Raw genomic sequence first — 21731 nt, 5'->3', positions numbered from 1 at the left:
TCCCTGCCAGACTGCAGACTTTATGACAGAGCCAGGGCCCAAAGCTAAGCTCCTGACACACACATGCTAGACGCAGAGGAAAAAGCACCATCCCAGGACCTGAACTTGGGGCACCAGATGAGCCAACCCCTGGTCCTGACCCCCCCTCCAATCACAGTCCTGCAGCCGACACTGTCCAAACCGATCCCACTATCTCTTGTGGGTGCCTAGGCATTCAGGGTGACTCATTGCTGTGTGGCCTGTCTGAAAGGGTGCAGGCTTTGGAGACAGGAAATCTAAATTGGAATACGGCTCTTCCACCATGAGCACAGCCTCTCTGGCCCTTCTGCCACCTGTTCACTACACCACAGTCAAATAATTGATCCTTCGTGTAGGAAAAGAGAATAAATATCTGTTGCTTTAAAACAGTAAGTTTAGAGCAATTTGTTACACAACCATAGATAACTAATACAATCCCTTAAGAGCTAAAATATACTTCTCTGGTGTGTATCCCTTGTGGCATCTGGTCCAAAACCTTTTATGTAAAAGAATTAACTAATGTTTTCTGAATTGATAGAATGGCAGTCTTTACCCCTTCAAGAACTTTGTAGTCTAACGTTGGGGGAGGAGGGGAAATCAGACAGTTAACAAATTACTATACAGACAACTATAGACTAACAATGGTGGTAAGTTCCAGAAGGAAGGCATGCATGGTGCCAGGGAGGCCCGTAAGAGAGACCTGGGACCAGTCAGAAAGGTGAGGGAAAACTTGCCTGCTGAAGTGATGGCTGAGCTGGAACCTGAAGGAAGAGCAAGAGTTATGCGAACAAGGAGGAGGAGCATCATTCCAGTCAGAGGGATGGGTACGTGCAAAGGCCCTGTGGCAGGTGTAAGCATGAAAGCAAGCTGCGGGCTAGACTGCAAGAGGAGGTGAGATATAGGAACCCAATGAGGTCAGGCTGCACACTGAGGATTCCAACCGTTAACCAGAGTGATCTGGTGCCATCAGAGGTCTGCACTCTGCATGTGTGTTTGGGGTGAGTTGATTAGACTTGCATTTCCAGCAGATCATTCTGCCTGCCTGGATTCCAGGACAGGAAGCATGAGGGTATATAGACTTATCAGTAGGCTGCTATGATCGTCCACACTAAGCAGCCTCTTAGCTTGGACTCTGCTAGGACGGACATACAGAGAAGGAACCCTATTAGTGAGCTATTCAAAAATGACAGTTAACAAACAGGCCTTGGGACAGGTTGTATGCAGTCATGATAAGAGGGGTGACAGGAAGGGGACTCCTGTGCCTGCTGTGGCCTGGGATGGTGGTGGTGCCGTGGGGCCACAAGCCCCGGTGCGGGGCTCAGAGTCCTCTCCCAATGGGGAGGAGAGGAGCTTTCAATCACCAAGACCCTGTGCAATCTGCAAGGCTGGCTCTTCCCTTCAGGGGCATTTGTGTTCATCTCCTGGAGATTAAGACACACCCGCTAGCCTCAGAGTCTAGTTAACGCATCCAATAATGTATGAATTCCTGCCTGGGAGGCCAGTCCAACCAGTGTCATAGACACAACTAGAAAAAGAATTCAAATTACAACCTTGAAAGTGGTTTCCTTCCAGATCCTCTGTTAACGAGCCAGGCTGGGTCTGCCTGTGGCCATTAAATGGCCTCTGGTTCATCCTAACGATGACAGGAACATTTACAGAATGCCTCCTGTATGCCAGGTCCTCTGTGGGTCTCCCTGCATGCGTTATCTCTCATCTCACAGGAGGACAGCGGCTGTTTTCTATAAATGAGGAAGCTCGGAGAGGCAAAGTAACTGCCCATGGTGCCAGAAGTTGGTGGAGGCAGGATTGGAACCCAGATCTGCTAGACTCTAAACCTGCACTCCTGCTCTGTTACCGCCTCTTTGTTTCAGCAGAAGTTTTCTTTGGGGACAACTTCACCCAGTCAGCCAGCTTGCCCAGGTAGTCAATCTGCTTTGGTTGTTGAGACAGTTGAAAATGCCAGATCAATAGCTTGTACTCTTTTCCTTCCTGACACAAGCTGATTAGGAATGGAACCCTAATTAGCCAAGCCCGCAGCCCAGGAGGTGACACCCTGTGTGCTGTAAATCAGTCAAATCAGGAGGGCACAACACGCTGAGATGACCTGTCCACGGTTAATGTACAAGCCTGCTCCAAGGACAGAATGAACTGGGAAACATCACATTTAATTGATGTATGGGAGGAAAATTCTGTGCCTTTTTAAAGCATGTTTCAAAAAAGTAGTGAAGCAGAAAAAAAAATCCCAGAAGACCTGGTCTCATGCAAACATTTCATGATGAGCTTCAAATGATGCAGTTTCCAGGTGTATAAATGTAAGAAGAGCCACATCAAGGGAGTGGAGAGGAGCGTAGGCTCTGGACTTTTTGGAATCCACAGGTCTGCACAGCAGAGAACCCAAGGCATGCTTCTGCTGAAGGCAGAGAAGGAGGGACAGGTCCCCAAAACACCATGCTGGTGGGAAGAGCAATAAGAAACCACCAGCCCCACAAACCCCAAGGCTCTCCCCACACCATGTGTCAGCTCTTCCAGACTGCCAGGCCCCATGAAAGAATCAGAATCTATACAAACCTTAATGATAAGACACGTGAACACTGCGTGTCCTGCCCCACCCTACTTCCTGGGCCTCTTCAAGGGCACTGGATAGACGGGGCAATGCCAGGCCATCCGGTGATCCCAATCTGGGGGAGTGGACACCCCTTCTCTGTGTCCCCCCAAACACACCCTTGCAGTTAACCTCCACACCTCCACTGATGAAGGAGAGAGGACAGGATATTGCTTTAAATACATGGGTTGAGCTGTGAGACTCTAGCCCTGGTGAGTTCTGTAAGCCTAAATTTTCTTACCTAGACAATATGAAGCATGACCTACATCAGAAGAGGGGGGTCAGGATGATGTGAAATAAAGAGCAAATACCAAGCACCAAGAGCTCACTGGCCTCGTCACCGTGGTTGTCGTTTACCACTCTGTGGCCCTGTCCCAGGTGGGGCTGTGAGCAGAGGATGATTAAAGGTGTTTTCCCACCTCTGTGCCATCAAGAGTCTCGTCCCTGCTCCCCTCATGTACCCTGTGCTTTGAGTGATGTTACTGACAAACTGCGTGAAGTATTCATTATTTCCCTATTTTGTTCACCCAAGAAAGGAGTAACATTTTAAAAAGTAAGGTAGAAAAAAGCAGATACATTGAACTTCATTAAAATTTAAAATTTTTATATGGCAAAGGATGTGATCAAGAAAATTAAAAGTCCCCCATCAGAATGAGAAAAAAAATGAATTTTAAATCATATATCTGATAAAGGCTTCATGTCCAGAATCTATAACGAATGCTTAAAACTCACCAATAGAGAGAAGAATGACCTGATCTTAAAAATAGGCAAAGGAGAGGGACAAAGAAGAGAGACAAATGGCCACTACCTACGTGAAAATGCTCAACCTTATTGTCACTAGGAAAATGCAAATCAAACCCACAATGAGACAGCACTTCACACCCAGGAATGTGGGTGGCCACAGTGAAAAACACAGGCAGGCGCTGGCAAGGGCATACAAGTGGTCTTCCCTGCCCGACTGTGGGCTTTCTGACAGAGCCAGGGCCCAAAGCTAAGCTCCTGACACACTCGTGCTAGGTGCAGTGGACTGGAGGCCCCGCGGGCTGCTGCTGCTGGGAATGGAAAATGGTATCGTCATTGCGGAAACCGGTTTGGGAGCGCCATGATAATCTACATAAAGAATTACCATCAGACCCAGCGATTCCAAACACTGGAATAGGCCCAAGAAAATTATATTAGGAATTAGGAATACATCCAAGAAACCTGAAAATCTACAGTCACGTAAAAACCTGTACGCAAATGTGTGCGGCGATGTTAGTCGTAAAAATCAAAAGTGGAAACAACACAAATGTCCACCGAATTGAACAACTGATACACAAAATGTGGTCTCTCCATAGGATGGAGTATTACGCACCCACAAAAAGGAAGGAAATACAGATGCCTGCCCTGGCATCGCCCAACCCGGGAAGCGTGCTACCTGAAAGGAACTGGACACGGAAGGCCGCCCCGACTTGTATGATTCTATTTGTGGTCACTGTGCAGAGCAGACAACCCCCATAGCACACGTAGATGAGCGGCTGCTGGGGGACTGGGGAAAGGAGAGTGGAAGAAGCTGTTTAATGGGTATGGGGCTTCTTCTTGGGGTGACAAAGATGTTCTGGAATTAGAAAACGGTGATGTTGGTACAACCCCGTGAATATAGTAAAAACCATCGAACTGTATATTTTAGAAGAGTGAAATTTACAGTCTGTGAATTTGTTTTGATAAATATATACACAGAGGGTGCCAAAAAATGTAGATGTGTTTTAAGAAAGAAAAAGCCTGCATTAAAATTGTAATACTCGATATATACAATAACAAAAGATGAATACGGGTCACTTTTGAGCACCTCTTATAATTGCCTAAGTAATTGTAACTTGAGCATTACAATTTTAAGGCAGTTCTTTCTTAAAATGTGTACACATATTTTGGGTACCCTCTGTACACATGAACTGAGTGAGTGTTAATTCCATCTAAAGGAAGGTCAAGCTTGACCTTGACCAGTCAAACAAGGTCTGATGTTTGGACTCTGGGTCTACACCCCAAGTCTGTGACCATGACTGGTTTGATGAATCTCTCCGTGCTTGGTATGGGCTTCATTTGTAAAATAAGAGAACCTCATTAATGGGACAAAGCAGGTTAGTGACTGGCGGGTTGTGCCCGGCAGTCAGCGTTCACGCACGCCAGTAGGAGGGGAAAGAAAGCCAACCCACCTCCTGCATGAAGGAACCCCATCCAAGCCCACAGCCCAGCCTTACCTCGGGGGTCAGCGCGTTGTTATCCGAGGTCTGACTGGACAGCAGGATGTGCGTGAACCCCTCTTCCTTCCGCACGACGATGTCTCGAAACCGACAGTTGCTTTCGTTCTGGCGGACACTGTACCTGAGCCTCTTGTCAAAGACATAATCCTTCTCTGCTTCCAGCTTCCGCTTCACAGAGCTGTGCAGGTTCAGTCCCCCGTTGGTCAGGGCAGAGCCTTGCAAAACCAGAGAGACAGAGTGAGAACCTGGTCTGGGCCACACGCGAGCACGCTGGGAGAATGCTCAGATGACCACTGGGAGGGCTCTCGTGTGGCTTGGATGCTCCCCTGCCCCGTGCCACCCTATGTTCTGGGGTAGGGATAATGGGTCGAGGCTTAACTCCCAAGTTTCCAGAAGCACATGAGGATCCAGAAGGCTCTCTGGGAAAGCCCTGTGCAGTCCGTCACCCCCCACTCCCACACATCAGCCTGCAGTGTCCAGCATCTGCTCGGAGTCCTCGGCATCAGGGAATCCCTGGTGATCCCCCGGGGGGCAGCCCTCCCCACCAGTGGTCACCTACAACTGATAGGGGATTATTAACCAGACCAATACCAGCAGGGAGCCTTTATCCAACCTGTACTAAGGGCTACACATGGTCCTAACACACTCTGTGACATCAACCCATTCAACATGAGAACCAGACAGGGGGCTCTGGGCCCCTGGTGCTTCTTTGGGGGCTGCCCTGAGATGAAAAGGGTGAGTACCAAGTGAGCAGGGTCCTCCGTCTCCCCCGACTCCCCAATCAATTACAACATCTTTGCATTTTTCTGTTTTACATAGTAGTACTCATAAATGGCTAGAGAGTGCCCAAGGTTTAAAAACCAGTAACAAAATGATCTCACTTTACTGTGGCCCCCCATCTCCAGCATCCCAGAGAGACATATCAGGAGCACCTGGATGTTCTAAAGAAAGCATCCCCAAACCTACGTAGGACCCCCTAACCTCCACCTGAAGCAAGTCTGGGAAGAGGCTCTAATGTATATTTTGAAAATACCTCCCAGCCAAAAATAAAAAGAAAGAGCGAGGGAGAAGATACAAATTGCCAATACCAGAAATGAAACCAGGGTCATCACTACCCATCTTATGGACATTCAAAGGGTAACAAGGAAATATGATGGACTGCTCTGCCCGCTTATTTGAGGCCAATTCCTTAAAAGACACAAACTTCCAAAATATCTACAAGGAGAAATAAATCATCTGAATAAACCTGTGTCTATTAAAGAAACTGAATCAATAATTATCTTCCAAAAACAAAAGCACCGGGCCTGAATGAATTATATCAGACATTTATAGAGGAAATAACACACATTCTCCGCAATCTGCTCCAGAATCAGAGGAACATTTCCTAGTTCATTGCATGAGGCCAGCATTCCCTTAATACCAAAGTGAGATAACTACGAGAAGACAAAACTACATACCAAGACCTCTCATGAGCACAGATGCAAACACCCTCCATAAAATTAATATTTGAAGCCAATGATGCATCAAGACAATTACGTGCTACAAACAGGTACACAGAGTTGCTTCAACATGTGACAATAAATCAAGGTAATCTACAATATTGAGAGGCTGAAAAAATAAAAATCCTATGACCCTATCAATTGATGCAAAAAAAAGTATCTGACAAAAATCCAGTAGTGGGGAACTTCTTCAACTTGATAAAGAACACAGATAAAACCCCTACAGCTGGCATCACACTTAACGGTGAGAAACTGTATGCTGTCCCCTTAAGATCTGGAATAAGAAAAGGATGCTCTGTTTCCCATTCAATATCACATTGGAAGTCCCAGGTGATGCAGAAAGATTTAAAAAAAAGAGGAAATCAAAGGCTATTGAGATTGGGAAGGAAGAAATAAAATGAATTTTTTCCACAGATGACAAGACTAGCTATTTAGAAAATACCAAAGAATTGAAAGAAAAAAGAGACACAAACCAGCCACTCCTGGAACTACCAAGCAAGCACAGCAAGGTCACAGGAATACAAGCTTAATAGACAAAAGTCAGTTATTTACACACATACTAGCATGGACAATTAGAATTTGACATTTAAAAAACAAATACTAAGTTCCAGTATTCGATAGTAGAGTAACACGTAACAGTAATAATGAATGATAATTTATTGTATATTTCAAAATAGCTACAAGAGAAGAATTAGAGTGTTCTCACACAAAGAAAAAACTAAATGTTTGACGTGCCGTATGTCCCAGTTATCCTGATTTGATCACTGCACATTGTGTGTACAAGAATTGAAATATCACATGTACCTCAAAATTATATACAATTATTCTATGTCAATTTAGAAGACTATGACAACGCCCAAATTATGAAACGCTTAGGTATAAATACCTAATAAAATACACAAAAGACCTATATCCAGAAACTCACAAAACCGATAGAAAAAAATAATCAAAGGACATTTAAACGAATGTCTTCATTAATTAGAAGACTCATTATTATTAAGACATCAATTCTTCCCAATTTGATCTACAGATTCAACATAATTTCAGTCAAAAAATCCCAGCAGGTTATTTTGGGCACATTGGCAAACGCATTCTAAACTTTTTATAGGAGACCTAGGATAGCCAAAATGATACTGAAGAGTAAGAACAAAGTTGGAGAACGTATACTGCCTGGTGCCAATGGCTGAGTATAAAGCCACAGTTGTCAAGACAACATGGTATTAGTGAAAGACAGGATCCAGGCTGGGCACAGCAGCTCACACCTGTAATCCTAGCACTCTGAGAGGCCAAGGCAGGTGGATCACCTGAGCTCAGGAGTTCGACACTAGCCTGAGCAACAGCAAAACCCCCATCTCTAAAACTAGCCTCTAAAAATAGCTGGGGGCTGTGGCTGGAGCCTGTAGTCCCAGCTGCTTGGAAGGCTAAGGCAAGAAGATCGTTTGAACTCACAAGTTTGAAGTTGCTGTGAGCTATGATGCCACAGCACTCTACCAAGAGCAACAAAGCGAGACTCGGTCTCAAATAAACAAACAAACGCTAATACAATCCAGGAAATTGGATGTTACTAAAACTAAAAATGTCTCTTCTTTGGAGGACACTGTTAAGAGAACTAGAAGACAAACCAAATACTGTGAAAATATTTTGCAAGATATATTATCTGACCAAGATTTTGTGCCCAGAATATACAAAGAACTCTTAAAATATAATAAGAAAACAACACAGTTTAAAAATGACCTAAAGATCTGAAGACACACCTCACCAAGAAGCTATACAGGTGGTAAATACGCTTATGGAAAAAATATTCACCACCACTTTCCATTAGGGAATTAAAATCAGAAGATGCCAAGGCATATACATTAGATTAGCTAATATCCAAAAAATGGACATTACCAGTGGCTGGTAAGGATACAGGACAAGAGACACCCTCGTTCGTTGCCAGTAGGGTATAAAATGGTTCAGCTACTTTGTAAGACAGGTTGGCCTTTTCTTACACAGCTAAACATAGTCTTACCATACAACTCAGCAATTGTCTAGGTGTTCAGCCAAATAATCTGTGTAGGTGTTCACCCAAATAATCTGAAAATGTGTAGTCATAAAACAAAACAAAAAGCTGCAGTTTTTATTCAAAGTCACCAAAAGTCGGAAGTGACCAATAACCTCCCTTAATAAGGGAATAAACAAATGTTAGTACATCTGTAATATGGAACACTGTTTGCAAAGAAATGAGCTATCAAGACACACACAAAAAAGACAAGAATGAATTTTAAAAGCACATTGGGAAATGAAAGAAGCCAGTCTGGAAAATCTATACGTTATATGATTCCGATTAGACGACATTCTAGGAAAGGCAAAAATACAGAGAAGGTCAAAGCATCGGTGGCTGCCGTGCAGGTGGAATACGAGCAAGGCTGACTGGGGGAAACACAGGGGAGTTTGTTTTTAGGGGCAGTAAAACTACTCTGTATGACACTATCGTGGCGAATATATAACATCAGGAACTTGTCAAAACCCAAAGAAGTCTCCAGCACAGAGAGAGAACCTTCACATGTGCAAGCCTTAAAACATCTTTTAGGAAGTCAAGGGATCCAGGATGAAATTTAGAACGTGAAATTCAGGCTCTAACTGGATTGCGTATGTATAAAACGACCTCCCTGAAGGAGGCAGGGGGAAAGGAGCCAGCACATCTAACTTTAGGAATGAGTGGAGTTTGCGAAACTAAACACAAAATACAGTCCCTGTGAGTGCTGCACGTCGGGTGATAAAGGTGACCCCATGGAGGAAGGTACTGACAATTCTGATCCTACAGAATTGAATAATTAGGTAAATGGATGGTAAAGGTGGGAGCAGGGTTTTCACGATGGGTGTGGGAGTTTGCAGCTAAGCAAAGGGGGAAGCCAGAATGAGCCATGTGGTCCTGGGTGAGAGTTGCAGGCATCAGCATGAACTCAAGTTCAATGCAGATACCGATGGCCCTGGACAGAACTATTAATACCTCAGTGTGCATGCACAGTTTGTCATATACATGGGCATCTCCCTGCTCTGCCAGCTGAGAGCGCCCAGAATCAATGACATCGCCATAGTAAAGACCCAGAGCCCAGATCCTGGCTTCTAGCCCCACTCTCAATGCAAGGAACCAGGGTACCCTGCAGGGTTGGCTGACTTGGGGACTGGGCAGTAAACACACAAGAAAAGCTTGTAGAGCCAGAACAGAAAGAAGTGTTCCAACAAAAAAAGGAGAACAGTCCCGGTAACAATGGGGGTATGTCACAAGGACACACGAACCAACCGAAAAAGCTCCCAAAGGCCAAAGATGGAAAAATCTGAGCAAAAAAAATACAGCAGTATTGGGTTATAGCTAAAAATATAAAATAACTATCCATGAGTCCATTCTGATCTAAATAACTGAATAAATAAGTACCAGGAAAGAACAAGTCTTCCATGCAGAAGAATTCCAAATAACTTATGTAAATGCTCCAACTTCAAGGCAATGGGGTGGAACTCCTCATTCCTCAAGTACACGCAGTGACGGACATCCCCAGGGTGCAGCGGGGAGGGGAGAGTGGCTGTACTGCAGGGAAACCTGACACGGGCACCTCAGCCAGGTGATCCCGGTCAGCATGGACAGTGCAGGTCAGGTTCGCCCTCTGTAGCCTTGATAGGACGTGATAAGGATGGCACTTCACCCCTGGGGTCTTCCTCCCAGAACTCGCAACCCCACTCCCATCACGGGGAAAACATTAAACCAACCCCAACAGAGGGATGTTCTATAGAATACCTGTGTAGCCCTCCTCAAAACTCTCCAAGTCGTCCTCCAGAAGGAAGGAAAGTCTGAGAAACTTCCCCAATCCAGGGGAGACTGAGGAAACTAAAGGTAATACAGCATCCCGGCTGGCGCTCGTGAACAAATGTTAGGTTAAAAACTAAGGAGGCCGGGCGTGGAAGCTCACGCCTGTAATCCCAGTACTCTGGGAGGCAGAGGCAGGTGGATGACTTGAGCTCAGGAATTCAAGAATAGCCTGAGCAAGAGCAATACCCTCTGTCTACTAAAAATAGAAAAATTAGCCAGGTGTCATGATGGGTGCCTGTAGTCCCAGCTACTTGGGAAGCTGAGGCAGGAGGATTGCTTGAGCCCAAGAGTTTGAGGTTACTGTGAGCTATGATACCACGGTACTCAAACCCAGGGAATCAGACTGAGACTCCATCTCAAAAAAATAAATAAATAAAATAAAAACTATGGAAACCCAAGGATGGACTTAATTCAAAATAATGTACTGATACTGGCTCCTTTTTCGCAGGGGTGTCATACTACTGGAAGGGGAAGCTGTGGGGGTGGAGTATACAGAAACTCTTTGTATCAGTGTTCCAATTTTTCTCTGCAGCTAAAACTTGTTAAAAAGTGAAGTTCATTCTAAGGAATATATTTTAGAAATTAAGTTCATTGAAAACAACACTTGCCAGGTGACTCGGACATGCGGGCAGGTTGGAGAACTTTACCCTGCAGTTCTCACTCTCAAGATGGTGGCAGGATCACTGCAGGACCATCAGAAATCAGCCTGCTGGGCCCACCCCATGCTGCTGCTGCTCCAGGGACCAGGCCTTGACGGACCAGGGTCCAGACAACGCACCTCTGCGACCAGGAGCTGCTCTGGGGCCAAGGTAGGAGCAGGCTTCCTCCAGCCCAGGGGCTGCCCTCTGCTTAGACGCTGATGAGGCACTGAAACTCTTGTTGACTCTCACATCTGCCTGGTGAGGGTGGGTGACTGCCCCAAGCAGGATGCAGCCAGGTCTCAAGGATGACCTCCTTAAAGCATGGTGAGTTGAGGAAGCAGAGTTCAAAGAATTCACGTGTTTCTCTCTCGTGTGGGCGTGCAGTTGTTTTCTATTGGTTTCATATTAGTGCTGAGGACACTGCATTCTTGCTTTTCTGTTCTTGGGATACTTTACTACGATGAATGCACTTCAACTCTATCCCTGGAGTTGGCTCAACTACAACTTGAACTTTACCTTAGAAACGCAAGCAGTGTCACCCAATCATTGATACCCTCATATTAGTCTGAAATAGGAAAAAAAAAGACGCGTACAAAGAAACTCCTTGTAGGGGCACCTACTGTGGGCTGAGCACACTGCCGGGCTGAGATGAGACAGAAGTCACTGCAGAGCCTGAGACTCTACAGAGTCCAGCGCCCAGAGGCCACACCCACCCACTGCTCAGGAAGGTTAACGGCCAGGACACAGAGTGGATGTGCTCCATTTTCTGATCCTCAGACAGCAGGAGATCAAGATAAAGATCAAGTGAGATAACCTATTTGAAGAATTCACCACACAGTAAAACAAAGAATAAATGATACTGTACAGTCATCGTGCCTGGCCTAGCACAAAATTATTCTCGTAGTATTTGCAGTGTTGAGTCCTGCCTCTCTAATGAGGTCATGTTTTGAAAGCAGGCCCACCTGACACCTAGAGGCCCACAGCCTCTGAGTGGGCTCCGATTCTTACCTAGCACCAGGAATCCTGGAATCTCAACCACCCAGCCAAAGGCAAAGGCCGGGAGCTGAGCAGACCCAGCCCCAAGAGGGATGCTCCTGGCATCAGAGCTGCATGGCACAGAGAGGGCCTGAGTCACCTTTATTCTGCGAACTCCCCTCAGTTTGTAACTTTCCGTCTACAAGGCAAGCGGGTTTTTGTCAAATAAGATGTCGCTCCTGATATCAGGTAGAAATGATTCCATGAACTTCATAGAGTAAACACAAGCATTTATTAAAAGGCTGTGTAGAGGGAGCTGTCCCTTCAGGGTTAGCCTCAAACTCTCGGCCTTGCAGCAGGGTTCCCTGAGTGGATGGAGCTGGCCACGGTTTCTGGGTTTCTGCAGCACCCTGGGAAGATGACCCAGGCCAGCTCCTGTCTGCAGAGGCTTCATGCTGCGGGAGGTGCTCCCAGCAGGTGCTGCCTCTTGCCAGATGCCCAGAGCTTGGGGACAACTGTGCTTCCTGGGGCCTGGTCAGATCTGGACAGAACCCTCCCACCTTCCAACCACATCAAGGTACTCTCTGAAAATGATTATATTAAGGAAGCAAACTTGGGAGTTTCCTTTTAGGGCAGCTCTGTAGTCAGCTCTAACTTACTCAACAGTCTTATGAAACTGCCACTGTGAGCCCATTTTACAGATAAGGAAAAGTAAGCAACTTCCTGGAAGCCACAGAGATTTAAATAGTACAGAAGGCAGCTCTGTACTATGGGAGGCAGCTCTCTTCTTGTTCATGGATTCAGAGTCTAACTATGTATCACTTCTCATAGGCAGGCTACCAGGCAAGGTGATGGGGAGCCACAGAAATTAGAGAAATAAGAAGGCTGTGCTCGGGTAGCACCTGTGGCTCAAAGGAGTAGGGCACTGGCCCCATATACCGGAGGTGGCGGGTTCAAATCCAGCCCCGGCCAAAAACTGCAAAAAAAAAAAAAAAAAAAAAAAAAAAGAAGAAGCAGCCTGCCCTCACGGGGCTAGCTTCAGGTGGGAGAGGTGAAAATTTAACAAATAAACTAATACCTAAAATAATTACAGGCCAGCCAACAATAGGCTCAGGAAGAGTAATGGAGGGGTTGTTTATAACTCAAATCCATGGCCTTTCCCTAGTGCACAGGGTGAAGCAGCCCCCAAAGGGACAAGGCCTCTGGGACCATCTCACCAGATAAGCCGTAGAACCCTGAAGAAAGAGGAAAATAGACTGGGATCAAAACTCCAGTGCTGACTTGGAAAGATGCAACATCTCTGGGCCAGGAAGGGATCAGAGCCTCCCTGCGTGCCTGGATTTGCATCGTGTAGAGATGTGTCACTTAACGTTTCTGGAAGCAAGCGGCCGAAATGTGCCCTTCAGGAGATGCAAAAGCAAGCTGCCCTTCCCTCCTGGGGCATCATGGCAAGAGAGACAGACAGACAGACAGACACACTGACTGACTGCCACAAGCTGGCAGGGAAAATGCTAGAAAGGTGGAAGTTTATGGCTTTGCAGACACAGCAATCTCAACCCTGCTAACTAGGGGAAGCGAGAAAGCCACATCAGCTTGTCAGCACTGGTCTCCTTGTCCATGAGATGGTGAATGGTGGGCACTTTTCATGGCTGCTTTGAGCTTGGTTGATTAGAGAATGGACATGGGTCTGGGAAGTGCCCAACACATTCCAGGCACATCCCCGATGTCAGCCAAAGGATGACAAGATGCTCAAAGAAGAGGAACTAACTGGTGAGTCCTCAACAACCGCGAGTCTCCTGTTCCCAACCTCACACCCAGACCTCAGCCAAACACGAGGCATTCCAGGCACGGAGGGGACCAACAGGCCTGTGAGCCCAGAGGTCAGGGTGAGAGCCAGTCAGGGCACTGCCTACATTCAAACCCCCACCTCCCTCTCCTGGGCTGCAGACCTGGGCAATGTGCTCACTCACCCTATGCCCCAGTGCCCTCCCAGTAAAACAGGAGAAACTATTCCCACCTTGCAGGACTGTTGTCCAGTAAGGAAATGATGCATATGTACGTTTCTGGGGTACAGGAAGCCATCCCCCACCATGCCAGTTTCCTCCCTTCTATTCCCACCTTTGAGTGTTCCTTCTTTCAAAGTACAAAGGAGTGTTTCTCATTAAGAAGGCGCCATAAGCTCACGCCCTGACACTGCGCCTCTGTTACAAACACACAGAAGCGACAGATAAAATATGAAAGGAGAAATTCCATAAGATGAAGTTGGGCTCATACACAAGATAATCATCTCTGAGCATGAAGAATAGAACATCGGCACAAAGCAGTAAGTGGGGCTGGGAGTAGGAGGGAAGGAAGGAGACTCTGCAAGGGCAACAGGGACAAATGATCTTCCCTACAAGGTGGGAGAGGGGACCAGACCCAGAGCTGCAAGCCAGGGGATAAGGTGACCCACCCCTATGAAGGCATAAAAATAACAAAAGGATGCGCTGCCCACCGGTAAGGCTTTGATGGGAGCTTAGACCAGGGAGAGGCAAACGTAAAACTGTTAGAGAGCAAGGGAGGAGGAGAAAACTAAAAAAAATGAAACAATGCCAAAACTTCGCTCCCAAAATGAGCCTGCACACCACAATTACAAAACATGTCACTGGCTCCTGCTCAGACAACAAGCCAACAGTTGTTCAAAATTCATGCTTCAGATGTAAATTCCTCCAAATAAAATTAAATGAACACCATGAAGCAATCTGACAAGGACTTTAAAATGGGAATATTTCAAATGCTCCAAGTGATAGATGCAAGAAAAACGCTCATTAAGATAAAACATGAAATTTTCGAACAAAAGCAGACAGAAAAGAAACAAGGACTGTGGGCAGGATAAAGAATGAAATTAAAGGCAAATAAAAAGCACAGAAAAACAATTGTGTATCATGAATAAAAGGCTCATATCCCCAAATTGTAATAAACTTATAAACGTAGAGGATAAAAAGACCAAAAAAAAATCCTCCAGGAAAAAAATGGACAAAACATATAAACAAGCCATACACATTATATAAAAATGGCCCTTCAAGAGAAGAAAAGATTCCAACTTCGCTCAGCAGGATAAATCAAAACTCGTAACAAAAAATGAAAATTAAAAACTACACTGAAATACCATCAGCTTGGCAAAAATTCAAAATCTTGACAAGATACTTTGCTAGAGAAGAATGTGTGGACTCAGGCATTTCTCTAATTGTTGGATGGGAGATAAAAAGGTACAAGGGCTATGGAAGGAAGCTTGTTACTATCCGACAGCACTGTTGGTGCTCTTACTCTCAACCCAGAAATTCCACTTCTAGAAACTTAATAGGAAAATTATACCTCCAACAGTGCAGAAATATACGTGTGCTAAGATTGCTGCAGCATTATTTAGAAGCATTATTTAATAATGTCCAAATATAAGTTTGTGTATTAAACTATGGTGCATCCAAATGACGGAATATTATGTAGCTATAAAAAAGAAAAGAGAGCTCCCACTAGGAGTATGGAGTGATTTCCAAAATACATTTGCAAGAGGAGAGAGGATAGGTGCGAAAGAATTTGGCCTTTAGCATAAGAAAGATGGGTGAACAGCACTCATGAATCTGCTTATTTTTGCAAAAAGAAACATGGGAAGAATAAACCAGAGGATGACGTGGTAGATAGGGAGAGTGGAGTTGAAAGGATGAGGAAGAGTAGTGAGCCTTCTTCTTCTTTTAATTTTTGGAGGTTTGTTCAAGAATGTGAAGATATAAAACAAAATTGGTAAGGATGAAGGAAAACTCAATGCAAATAGAAATTAGCATGATCACCTTTTAAAGGGTAGAATCATACTGATGGGGGATGGGAGAAGACCAACACACATAGCTTTTGGAGGAAATACATGTATTATGACTATATGACAAACCTCGAGATCTTAGTGGGTTTGCTTGTCATAGAGGAAAGGGCAGAGCAATTGTGAAGTTATTTTGTGAGAGGTAGAGGGTTGAGAAAATGAGTAAAAATGTGAGGTTGCAGAGAAATAGTTTCTCTCTATGGAAGAAGGGATGTACAACTATGGAACGGGGAAGGCAAGGAAGAATTTGGTAAGGTAAGAGTGAAATTGAAGGTACTGGTATGAACTCATGATTTTAAAAATCCCATGGGTTTCCTAGGTCTGTCAGCAGAAAGGGCTTAGACGAATTGAAACCCTAACAGCATCCACAAATGGATCAACAAACTGTGGTATATGCACACCATGGAATACTATGCAGCCATAAAGAAAGATGGAGACTTTACGTCCTTCATGTTCGCATGGATGGAGCTGGAAAATGTTCTTCTTAGCAAAGTATCACAAGAATGGAAGAAAAATTATCCAATGTACACAGCCCTATTATGAAACTAATTTACAGCTTTCATATGAAAACTATAACCTAATTATAGCCTAAGAATATGGTGAGGGGGAGGAGACGGGAGGGGGGTGGTTGGGTGGAGGGTGATTTGTGGGGTCATCTCTATGGTTTATCTTACAAAGGTACAAGTGAATCTTTCTAAAAGTAGGATACAAATGTCTTAACACAATAACTGCGAAAATGACGTAAAGGCTATGTTAACCAGTTTGATGAAAATATTTCAAACTGTATATGAAAACCCCACATTGTACCCCATGAGTACATTAATATGCACAGCTATCATTTAATAAAATAAATAAATATGAGCTCCATAAGAACAAACAAAAAAATAAAAAAAGAGAAACCCTAACAGCAATGAGCAACCAAGATCCCATCCCACCTGTTGGTTTCTAAATAACAATCCCAACTAAAATAAATGAAAGCCCCTAGAGAAATGGCTGCATCCAGGGCAGGGATAGACCAGAGACAAGTTAAGCTAGAAAATACTGTTGTTCCTGAAAAGAAAGAAGTGATCAAAAGAATAACCATGTCACAAGTACGTATCAGGCAGGTTGAAGGGCCTCAATTGGCCAAAACAATTTGAACATCAAAATAAATAAGGGCAGTGATTGAGGATGAAGCATCACACAAAATAAGGGTTCTTGAGTCTGCCCAGATAATAGACAGAGATGACAGGGAGATGATGGGGTAGGAAGGATGGGGCATCCAGTATTTCAGTGCAAACCTGAACCTAAGGCTGAAGAAACACGAGGCCTACCCAAGTCGAAGAACACTCAGTAAAATAACTGGTGTGTACTCTTCAAAAATGTCATTGAAGACAAAAGCAGACTGAAGAAATGTTCCAGGTGACGGGGGACCAAAGAGACATGATGGGTGAGGGCCACGAGGGATCCTGAACTGTATTAAGCTTATATTGAAAGACAGACATAACCGGACTGGACACAAGCAGGAAGGTGGATGGAGGATCTCCCGAGGAGAAACTCCTGAAGACAGAAAGAGGCATTTCAACTGAGCTAATGAGGGAATGAATCTGCCCAATCAATGGAGAAGTGTTCCACAGGGGCATCAAGAAACAACGCGCGGTGGCCAATTTAGTGAGATTCATAAAGAGAAAAAGAAATGTGTTATCAAAAGATGAGAGGGCAGCTGCCTGGGCCTGGGGGTGAGCTGTCTGGGAGGCAGGGTTATCTGGGAGGGGAGGCTACAGAGAACAGGACACACAGGGGGACACCACAGATGGTTTCGACCACATGACACCAGTGTCAGGAGACACAGCTGCTCCTGGTAGGGCTTAGGATCCATGCCCAAGTTCTCCACCAAGAACATTTCAACCCCAGGCACAGAATAGCAGCAAGCTCCCTTCAGGCAGGGAGGAAGGAAGAAAAAGGACAGATCCCCAAAAGATGCTACCCCCACCTGAGGAACGCATTATACATGCTGGTTCCACAGTTTGCACGGTTGTCCTTGGAAATTGGGGCAGCTCTTTGATTCTGGTGGGAACCTGCCCAGGACACACTGATGTGGAGACTCCCAGCGCTGCCCCGGAACCCTCCTCACTTCTCTCTTGACTATTCTCTATACTGAGATCCTCACACACTCTTGAGTGCCTACTATGGGATTCACACGGGTTACTTAATTCCATCCTTGTAACAATCCTGTAAGACAGAGATTTTCAACCGGTGTGCCACCATGAGAGATCTTAAGTGGGCTGCAAAATTCTTTTAAGATAATTAGGTAGATTATTTTTAAGAGAAGTTCAAAGCACAGCAAGTGTATGCTTTTTTTTTTTTTTAAATCATCATCATTTAAGTGTGCCGCGGAAGTTTAACTACAGGTTCAAACGGGCCGTGAGATTAAAAACAGGTTGAAAAATGGGTGGCGCCTGTGGATCAAAGGAGTGGGGCACCAGCCCCATATGCCAGAGGTGGCAGGTTCAAACCCAGCCCCAGCCAAAAACTGCAAAAAAAAAAAAAAAAAAAAAAAAAAAAAGGTTAAAAACACCGCTATAAGATGTTATTTGTATTCCCATCTTATAGATGGGAAAATGAAAACTCAAAGACATGCCATGGGGAGGTACCAGCATAGGAGTCGAATGCAAACTTCTTGACTTCAAAGGTGATGTTCAGACTCAAGACTCCGAACTCTACCCTGGACTCGGGCCTTCCTCCACAGCGGTGACTCTGATGGATGGACGTTGAATTTTTCTTCCTAACAGCCCAGTCTTTGCTGAGCAAAGCAGGAGAGAAAATGTGGGCACTGCACCTGGTGCCTGTATCATGTGATGCTGTGAGCAAGCAGAGCTCATTCCGCTGTGTTATCATCATCTGTACACCTGGCCGACGTCCCCCCAGACCACGGGCTCTTATCACCTTTGTGTCTACAGCACTGAGCACAGTGCCCGAAAGACAGGCTCAACCAAGAGTTTGTCAAGTGGAGGAATGAGGGACAAATGGGAGATCACTGGAGCAGCCTTCCCCACGCCACGCTCCTGAGTGACATTCCCAATGTGGGGTGCGTTCCCTGTCTGCTGCACTTACAGGGCACGAAGACCCTGAGCAGCAGCCACACTTTCAAATCTCTGTATTCAGCTGGTGCCGGGACACATCTGCTTTCTGCAATCGAGCTGATCTCACACCTAGGTGACTAACTCGTCCTTCCCCGGGGAGCTGATCTCACACCTAGGTGACTAACTCGTCCTTCCCCAGGTATCACATCTGGCCTTCTGCCTCACAGCAGCCTCCTGAGATCTCACCTCTCAGAGATGCCTGAGGAGGAACACGATGAGAGTGCCCGTGAGTTTTCCCCTGCAGAGAAAGTAGTAACGCCTTGTGTGGCTTAAGCTATCTGAACACAGAAGGAAATAGGTGAGACCAGTCATTCTCCCTCCTCCCTCCCGCACCTGCTAAAGGAGTAATCTATCTCGGTGAAACTCCAGGGATACCTCCCAGAGGCAGCCTCCCAGAGCAGTGCCTCTCTCTTCTGGCCATGTGTACGTCTCCTGTACAGCCTGTATCACCCTGTCCCCATTCATTCAACGTGTACTTAGCAAGCGTCCACCAGATGCTTGGCGCCTGGGGTAGACTACTGGGCAGAGACAAACACAGGCCTGCCCTTGCGGCTCATAGTCTGATTCAGAACATCCATTTTCTGGTCAATGTCCAACACTATAGCCAGTAGCCACACATTGCTACTAAAATTTAAAAAATTTCTGTGTAATTATAATTTTTTAAAGTTTAACTGTAACCAGCTTGGCCCTCGTAGCTCAGTGATTAGGGTGCCGGCCACATACATTGAGGCTGGTGGGTTCGAGTCTGGCCCGGGCCTGCTAAACAACAACTGCAACAAAAAAATAGCCAGGTGCTATGCCAGACACCTGTGGTCCCAGCTACTTGGGAGGCTGAGGCAAGAGAATCACTTAAGCCCATCGGTTTGAGGTTGCTATGAGCTATGATGCTGCGGCACTCTATCAAGGGTAACATAGTGAGAGTCTGTCTCAAAAAAAAAAAAAAATTAACTTTAACCACCTTCGGCTGGTGGCTACCATATCAGATAGTGAAAGCAATCGCACTGCAGAATAACCACCGTGCACACCTCACATTTCTTGACACAGCTTCGCTCAAATTCCTGGTTCCCTCCTCACCCCCAGGCTCACTTTAATTAATTAATTTATTTATTTATTTTGGGACAGAGTCTCACTATGTCGCCATTGATGGCTACGGCATCACAGTTCACAGCAACCTCAAACCCTTGGGCTTAAGCAATTCTCTTGCTTCAGCCTCCCAAGTAGCTAGGACAGCAGGCACCCACCACAATGCCTGGCTATTTTGGTTGCAGCTGTCATTGTTGTTTAGCTGGCCCGTGCTGGGTTCAAACCCGCCAGCCTCGGTGTCTGTGGCTGGCACTGTAACCACTGTGCTCTGGGGGCCGAGCCTCCCATGCTCGTTTTAAAAGGCAAGGGTTGTCATGGCTATTCCTGTATCTTCAGAACCAGTGGGGCCCCGCACAGAGAAGGATGTAAATCAGTGATCTCCGATTTTTAAAAGATCATTAATTAGATTATTTTCAAAAGAAGTTCAAAGCAAAGTAAGTATACTTTTTTTACTCTTTTTTTTTTTTTGGATAACCATCACTTAAGCGTGCCGTAGAAGTTAAACTACAGGTTCAGGTGTGCCGTGAGATAAAAAAGGTTGAAAAGCACATGGTGTCAATCATTGTTTATCAAATACATGAATGAGTAAATGAATAAATTCTTATGTACAACAGAGGGCCTACAGAAGCTCCTGCCTCCTGATCAAAGTGGGGTTGGGAAAGAGAGAAGCTGAAAAACAGAGTAAGGAAATTGTGGTGATGGGTCTCTTCCTAGCCCCGCCAAAGCTGGAAGTGTAGAGCAGTTTTCTCCCACTGCACTACCCCAGTTCTCCAATCACTGTCATCATCTTGGGAAGCAGAAACAATTCACAGAGTGAATGGTACAACCTGAAAGCATGCAAATTTGAGCACTTTCAGTCCTCAGTGGTGTCAGGGGCAGGGGAGAGGAAGGTGTTAAGATACACAAAAGAGAACACTCATCGCTTCCACAGTTGGGCAAAACCAGCACTCTGTGGACTGCGGGATGAGGGTTTTCCAGCTGCAGTTCTCAGAAGAGAAAGTGAGAGTTCTCGTGCAGGTACCCTGTTTCCTGGTCTGTGGTTCACTGGAGAAAGAGCCATCAAGCAAGGTGGACTGTTCTGAGAAAGAGAGGAGAGGAGAAGCAGAGAGAAACGGTGGGCTGCTGTCAGAGTCAGCAGCTGCACAGAGCAGGGCTTTGCAGTACGAGTGGGCTGGGAGGGTGGGAAGGAGGACGGCTGAAGCTGGAGAACCCCTCCCATCACCCAACCCACTCTCTGGTGTCCTGAGGGTTCACAGTGCAAACCCCAAGTGCACACTGTGAACCCCTAGCTCTGTCCCTGTGGAGCTATCTCACAGCCTGTCACAGTCCCAGCCCCCATCACCACGTACAGAATACCTGGGCGGGGGCCCTGAATGTAAGGGCACAACTCACTCACGGGTGCATTCAAGAAGAAAGAAAAACTGATGGCTAACGGTGGTTAGCCATCAACTGACATGTTGTAATTATGCCTCATAGAATCCATACACTCTGAATTTCAAGGAGTTTCTCGGAAATTTAGGTTCCGAGATTACTTAGAATTGCTGGCAGTGAAGGTGACATACATCGTGTGGTGTTTATTGTCGAACATCTAAATGTTTTAAACAGCGGACAAAGCATGAATTTGAAATGCAAAATAGCCCGTTAAAGGAACTTTTTCTACAGGTCAGATCATGTTTCCTACCTTAAAACATCTCCAAGGCTGAGGGAAAGGCAAGATGGCGCCGAGTAACAGTCTCCTCGCAACTGGGCATGGTGAGACTGGGGAGAAAAGACTTCAGGCATCTCTGGCTGGTGGGATCTTCCCGGAAACATCCCTTTGGGGACACAGGGAGTCAGCAAGACACCTCTGTACCCCAC

General features: G+C 45.6%; 1 protein-coding gene across 1 annotated transcript in view; it reads right to left on the bottom strand.

Annotated features, from left to right (window-relative positions):
* The window catches only part of CDYL2 (chromodomain Y like 2), a gene marked incomplete at its 5' end in the record, with an annotated part of 69119 nt that overhangs the window by 17642 nt on the left and 29746 nt on the right, over positions 1-21731 (bottom strand). Inside the window, one exon of the mRNA XM_023514091.1 lies at positions 4858-5075. Coding sequence (XP_023369859.1) covers positions 4858-5075 — 218 coding nt within the window. The remainder of the gene's footprint in view (positions 1-4857; positions 5076-21731) is intronic.

This window comes from Otolemur garnettii, unplaced genomic scaffold, assembly GCF_000181295.1.
Source record: "Otolemur garnettii isolate 467f Iridium unplaced genomic scaffold, OtoGar3 scaffold00047, whole genome shotgun sequence".
NCBI lineage: Eukaryota > Metazoa > Chordata > Mammalia > Primates > Galagidae > Otolemur > Otolemur garnettii.
The sequence above is the reverse complement of the archived record's forward strand: the minus strand, read 5'-3'. Positions and strand labels throughout refer to the sequence as shown.